Source organism: Neomonachus schauinslandi, chromosome 11, assembly GCF_002201575.2.
Source record: "Neomonachus schauinslandi chromosome 11, ASM220157v2, whole genome shotgun sequence".
NCBI classification, from domain to species: Eukaryota; Metazoa; Chordata; class Mammalia; order Carnivora; family Phocidae; genus Neomonachus; species Neomonachus schauinslandi.
The window spans coordinates 48,419,885-48,427,308 of NC_058413.1; the positions used below are offsets into that span (position 1 = coordinate 48,419,885).

At 39.4% G+C, this 7,424-nt stretch overlaps 1 protein-coding gene across 1 annotated transcript; it reads left to right on the forward strand.

Annotated features, from left to right (window-relative positions):
- Positions 1-499: 499 nt before the first annotated feature.
- LOC110576551 (olfactory receptor 502) lies at positions 500-1,437 on the forward strand. The gene is given in 4 exon segments (XM_021685734.1): positions 500-563; positions 566-655; positions 658-991; positions 993-1,437. Coding segments are annotated over 4 exon segments (933 nt in total).
- Positions 1,438-7,424: the final 5,987 nt, after the last annotated feature.

Here is a 7,424-nt window from a genome sequence, read left to right on the forward strand (position 1 = left end):
AGTACAACTATATATACAAAATTCTTAACCCTGTGCCCACTACTTAGTAAGCATTCAATAACGTTAGCTATTACTCGAGACTCCATTAAAATGTGTAAATATAGGCTATTATACACATTTTCATTCTTTCTGTTATGCTTACCATTCCTTTTGTTCTTTATGTAAGTCTTATGTTTTTAATCTTTAGCTTTAAAGCTACTTTAAATACATTTTATAAATAAAGAGAAAAGGGTACATTATTTGAAGGTTTCCTAGTTTCTGCTGAATTCTTAAAATAGAGAATACTCATATACATAAATACATAAACTTTTTACTCTAAAACTATATGTAAAATATTAAATTTTTTACTCTGAAGTAAAAAAAAAAAGTCCAAACTTAATTTTAATATTTACTTGTTTATAATAAGCTCTTTGTGCAATCACGAAAATGAAGCCTTTGAATTTCTAACTCCTGTAATGTTCTCACCACAGGTTCATTTGGGGAGCTGCTACATTGCCTCATGGATTCCCTGGGGGGTGGGAACCACACTGCAGGGACAGGGTTCATTTTATTGGGCCTAACTGACGACCTGTCCTTCAAGTCATCCTCTTCATGATCATCCTCTGTGTCTACCTGGTAACCATATCTGGCAACCTTAGCACAATCATTCTGATCAGATCTCCTCTCAGCTTCACCACCCTACGTATTTTTTTCTGAGCCACTTGGCCTTGGCTGACTTAGGCTATTCATCTGTCACACCCAACATGCTTATAAACTTCCTGGTGGAGAGAAATACGATCTCGTATCTTGGATGTGCCATCCAGCTGCGTTCAGCTGTTTTCTTTGGGTCAAGTGAGTGCTTCCTGCTGGCTGCCATGGCATATGATCGCTTCATGGCAATCTGCAACCCACTGCTTTATTCAACCAAAATGTGCGCACAAGTTTGTGTTTGCCTACTCGCACTGACTTACGTAGGTGGTTTTCTCAATGCTTCCTCTTTCACTATTTGCTTCTTTTTTACTCTTCTGTGGACCAAATCAAGTCAATCATTTTTTCTGTGATTTTGCTCCTTTAGTTAAACTCTCCTGTTCTGATAGCAGTATCCCTGCAGTTGTCCCCTCATTTACGGCTGGCTCCATCATTGTGGTCATGGTGTGCATCATAGTGGTCTCCTACATCTGTATCCTCATCACCATCCTGAAGATGCGCTCCACTGAGGGACGCCACAAGGCCTTCTCCACCTGCATGTCCCACCTCACAGTGGTCACTCTGTTCTATGGGACCATCACATTCATTCATGTGATGCCCAAGTCCTGCTACTCGACTGACCAGAACAAGGCGGTGTCTGTGTTTTACATGGTGGTGATCCCCATGTTGAACCCCCTCATCTACAGCCTTAGGAACAGTGAGATGAAGGGGGCTCTGAGGAGAGAGCTGGGCAGAAAAGTATTTTCTTAGTGAAGCTTGTTATTTTATAGTATTTGATAAAATAATATACCATAAATATAATAATAAAAAGGATATTGAGTGTCTGTGGTCTAAACATGTCAGTCCATATGTCAGCCAGCATGGAGCTTTTTAGAGTAAAGTAGAGGGTGGATTTTCTGATATCAATTTGTAAATCAGAGGCTTATAGTGAGTTACCTTTAACAAAATTAATTTTAATTTAAATTATAAACACAAATTGGTTCACATGAAAACGTATCTAATCAACTGAAAATCATAACTTTTATTCATATTTTTTCAAAAGCAGTTCTCTGTATTAGCTAAGGTTATTGTACCTCCAAACCTTTAAGACTAAGTCCATTTCAACAGCAGTTTATCCTGAAATAAGCATGATAATTATTATGACTGAGTACATCCTGAGGGGAAATGACCAAGTGGAACCAGACAGCAAAATTACTGGAAACATTTTTTTGCAGTAAGGTTATCTGCTGGGGGTGGGCTCTGTGGACCCATAAATGCTGGCCTGTGTTCTGGGTCTCTGGTTCCAGCCTAGTTGCAGGGACCTCATAAAAGAACAGGGCAAGATGCCCCTGACTAACCTGTGAATGCTTCTGTCAGGTGAGATAGGTGACTTCTCTGTGGGAGTGAGCACGACTCCTGAACTCCTCAGGGACAACTCTTGGAGTGACTTGTTCATGGGCAGACTCACATCCTGTGAAGGAAGCTGGAGGGGACTGGGATTGTGTTTTTCCCATGAAGCTTAACTTACCTTTATGTACTGACAACTACCACACTTATTTCTCTTTTCCAGTCCTCTCTTTAACGTTTTAGACAAAAATATTTTTGTCTAATGAAACTCAAGCACAGATGATCTCAAACGGAAGTATCATTTCCTACCCCAAATTGCTCCCTCCAATTTTATGTATCCCAGGAAGAGGCCCCTCATTCAGTTTATGGATTCTGAACCCTGAGAGAAATGGATTTCTTTTCCCCCTTCACATTCTGCATCCAGTCACAAAATGTTATACATTCAGAGTCCAATATTTACTTCCTACTTCTTTTCATTTCATTGTCAGCACTTGTATTTTAAACTACCACCTTATACATTTATTTTACAATAGGACTCCCGTGATAGCTCATTTTATGTGTTGACTAAGCTATGGTGATCAGCTATGGTCAAACACCAGTCTTGGTGTGGCTGTGAAGGTATTTTTAGATGTAACTAACATTTAATCAGTAGGCTTTGAGTAAAGTACATTACCCTCCATAATGTGGGGGGTGCTTGTTCAATCTGTTGAAAGCACACACACACACACACATGCCACTTCTTGTTTATCCATTCATGTATCGATGGACACTTGGGCTGCTCCATAATTTGTCCATTATAAACAATACTGCTATAAACATAGGGGTACATGTATTCTTTTGAATTAGTGTATTTGTATTTTGGGGGTAAATACCTAGTAGTGCAATTACTGGATCATAGGGTAGTTCCATTTTTAACTGTTGAGAAACCCCCATACTGTTTTCTACAGTGGTTGCACCAGCTTGCATTCCCCTTTCTCCGCATCCTCACCAATGCTTGTTGTTTCTTGTGTTTTGATTTTAGTCATTCTGACAGCTGTGAGGTGACATCCCATTGTAGTTTTGACTTGCATTTCCCTGATGATGAGTGCTATTGAGCATCTTTTCATGTGGCTGTTGGTTATCTGGATGTCTTCTGTCCACTTTTTAATTGGATTATTTCATTTCTGGGTATTGTTTTATAAGTTCTTTATATGTTTTGGAAACTAACCCTTTATCAGGTATGTCATTTGCAAATATCTTCTTCCATTCAGTAGGTTGTCTTTTAGTTTTGTTGATTGTTTTCTTTGCTGTGCTGAAGCTTTTTCTTTTGATGTAGTCCCAATAGTTCATTTTTGCTTTTGTTTGCCTTGCCTGAGAAGACATCTAGAAAAATATAGCTATGGGTGATGTCAGAGAAATTATTGCCTGTGCTCTCTTCTAGGATTTTTATGGTTTCGGGTCTCATATTTAGGTCTTAATCCCATTTTGAATTTATTTTTGTGTATGGTATAAGAGAGTGGTCCAGTTTCATTCTTTTGCATGTAGCTGACCCGTTTTCCCAACAGCACTGTTGAAGAGACTGTCTTTTTCCCACTGGATCTTCTTTCCTGCTTTGTCGAGGATTAACCATATCCTCAAACAAACATAGTGGGTTTGTTTCTGTTTTCGGTTCTGTTCAGTTGACCTATGTGTCTATTTTTGGGCCAGTACCATATTGTTTAGATTACTACAGTTTTTGTAATATAACTTGAAGCCCGGAATTGTGATAGCTCCAGCTTTGTTTTTCTTTTTCAAAATTTCTTTGGCTATCTGGAATCTTTTGTGGTTCCATATAAATTTTAGGATTTTTTTGTTCTAGTTCTATGAAAAATGCTGTTGGTATTTTCTTAGGGATTGCTTTGGGTAGTATAGATATTTTAACATTTGTTTGTCCAACCCATGAGCATGGAATGTCTTCCCATTTCTTTGTGTTGTTTTCAATTTCCTTCATCAGTGTTTTATAGTTTTCAGAGTACAGGTCTCTCAACTGTTTAAGTTTATTCCTAGGTATCTTATTATTTTTGGTGCAATTGTAAATGGAATTGTTTTCTTAATTTCTATTTCTGTTGCTTCATTATTAGTGTATAGAAATACAATTGATTTCTGCACACTTATTTTGTATCCTATGACTTTACTGAATTCATTTATCAGTTCTAGTAGTTTTTTGGTATAGTCTTTAGAGTTTTCTACATATAGTATCATGTCACCTGCTAATAGTGAAAGTTTTACTTCCTCCTTACCAATTTGGCAAGGTCTTTTATTCATCAGTCATGTTGATTGATATGTGAATATTGAACTGGCCTTGCATCCTGGGAATGAATCCCACTTAATTGTGGTGAATGGTTTTTTTTTTAATGGATTGTTGGATTCTGTTTGCTAGTATTTTCTTGAGGATTTTTGCATATATTTTCATCAGAGATATTGGCCTATAGTTCTCCCTTTTTGTGGTATCTTTGGTTTTGCTATCAGGGTGATACTCACCTCATGGAATGAATTTGGAACTTTTCCTTCTTCTATTTTTTGAATAGTTCGAGTAGAATAGGTATTAAACTCTTCTTTAAATGTTTGGTAACATTTGAAAAGGCAATAATTCTTAAAATTACTCACAGAGTCCTGAATACAGCCCCTGTTCTATTTCTATCTCTCGCCAGTCTTCCTTGGTCTCCAAATACCCAAACTCTAAGAATCAATCATTTGGTCTTCTTTTAAATCCTTAAACAGGTCCATAGCCTTGCTGCCTCAGCACCCTCTCACATGCAGTGCCCCTACCTGAATTCATTACTGCCCCCCTTACCTTGGTAACACCTACTTATGCTATAGATACCAACTTGAGTGTTGTTTCCTATCTGTGAAGACTTCTTGAGGCTCCAGGACCAATTAAGTACACCTGTAGAACTCTGCATATTTTCTTCAGTATATTCAGTGCACTTACAGACTTAATATTTGTTTTCTCCACAATGCTGAAAGCCTTCCATAGCTACCACCACGACTTTGCTCTTTCCCCATACATGTAAATGACACACAGTAAGCAAAAATGCATATTTGAAATGAATGAATGAAAAATTAACAAGGGAATGGATGACTGAATGAGTGTTCGCTCTGGTGTGAACCACTGACTCTGCTGCCTTAGAATCCTGGCCACTGATCTGCTGAATGCTTCAGCCTGATGCAAGTGACTAAAGGTTTGGGTCACATCCTGCTACAGTTGTGACAGGCTTTTGCACAAACTCATGCTCAGCACGGCTACGCCACTGCCTCCACACCGTTCCACAGATCGGCAACTAGAATCCCAGCCTTGTTTAGTAAAAGTTTTGTAATCACCCTCTGCTGAATAATGTCTCTTTCATGTATTTACATGGGTGGAGAGTTAGAAGATCTAGAAATCAAATGTTAGTGAGAGGAGTATTACCAGTGGTACCAGTGTGAGCAATAGGAGCTAACACTATGAGAGTGTTTACCACATTCCAGGTACTGTTCTCAGGGATTTACACATATTGGCCTAATTAATCCTCAGAATAACCTTATGAAGTTTTTTTGTTTCTTAATCTGTATTTTACAGAGGATGTGACTGAGGCATATAAAGGTTAAGCAAAACCTCAAGGTCACAAATATCCTCTGAATATTTTGCCTTCTTTTAAGGCATATACTCTCTGACAGACCGGGGTGTGGGGCTCATCAAGACAACTTCACCACTAGAGGACTTTCATCTGTCCCAGATATATTCCTTTCCAGTCAACCCTTATTGTTCAGAGTTCAGGGGAGAGATTTCTCTGTTGGATATGTCAGGCTAACTTGGTCTAATGACCAACTTTCTGGCACAAAATAAATTAGGAGGTAGATAAATATCTCTAAATTTTTTAAAGCATAGACTTCTGGTTCCACTGAAGATGAAGTATCTCCATTCCTCTCAGGTCCTCCCCTCTTGTTACACACACACACACACACACACACACATACACACACCCACACCCCAAACACAAAAAATCTGTTACAGATAAAACAAATAAGCATAGGAAGATTCTAAAGGTAGAAAGAAGAAGGCAGCCTCCTAGGGATTTGGGGACCTGAGGAACAACACAGCAGTGAGTCCCTGGGTTTCCTTATATCCTGGACAGCATACTACAGAAGCCTCCCGTCCAGAACCACCAAGAGACACAGACAAAAAGAACCCTAAGAAAACCCAGTTTCTCCTAACCAAAGAACTGGGAAAGAGTGGCCTTAACAGAATATAAAACATTTTGGCCATACCTACCTTACTCCAGACAAATACCTATGGAAAATCGTACCCGCCATCCACCCGCAGGTTTCAGTGGGGCCAAGCAGGTTGCTTATGCTCTCCCCACCCACCCTCTGATTCCCTTGCCCAGGTAATGTCAGTCAGGTCCAGTGGGGAAATGAGCCTCCACTGTCACCTGGCAGCATGAGACTTAATGAGGGATTAAGAGGTGGGGCTAATGGTACTCTGCTCACCCTGCCTCCAGCCCTACTTGGCAGTACACCCACTGAGCTGAGCTTTCACCCGCACCCTGCAATGATAGGGCAGAATGAACCTGCTCTCTACTTCCCCCTTTCCTAGTGGCAGTGGAACTCAACAAGGAACTGAGCTTACTTGGGGGCAAGAAGGCATGTAGCCAGTGTCATATTATCACTAAGAAAGAGCCATCAGGGCAGAGTGGGCAGCTGGACTTCCATCTCAACCATCTGCTGGGAGCATTTTGCTAGAGTTGTGTCAGTAGAGCTCAATAGGAAGGTGAACACACGCACTGACATGGTGCTTGCAGCTACACCTCAACAGGGCTGAAAAGGCATTTCATACACCCAACCTACAGAACATCCTTAAACATGCTCAGAACACTAACATTGGCCTACAATTGGGCAAAATCATCTGACACAAAGCCTATTTTATAATAAGTGTTGATTATCTTGTAATTTATTGGATACTGTACAGAAAGTGAAAAGCAGATGGTTGTATAAGTACGGAACAGTTGTGTGTGGATCAGTTACTTACTTCCTGATTGTGTGGCTGACTGGGAGTTGTGGCTCCATGCTCCCGCATCATGAGTGATGGAAGAGCTTCAAATTCAAAATTTGAAGTATGGTTTCTGCTAAATGCATATAGCTTTCACATCAATGTAAAGGCAAAAAAATCACAAGTCAAAACCATCATAAGTGAGGGACTGTCTGTGCTAAAAGAAAAGAATTGTCAAATGTAAATTTACGACTGGCAAAATGTTGCCTTCAGAAATGGAGTAATAAAGATATGTCAGATGAAAGAAAGCTATGAGAATTTATTCTCATAAGATAGCTTTGTCAAGCTATCTTAAGTAATTGCTAAAGGAAGTTCTCAGAAAATAAATGACAAAAAAAGACCTGGGACTTCAGTACTTAAAAAA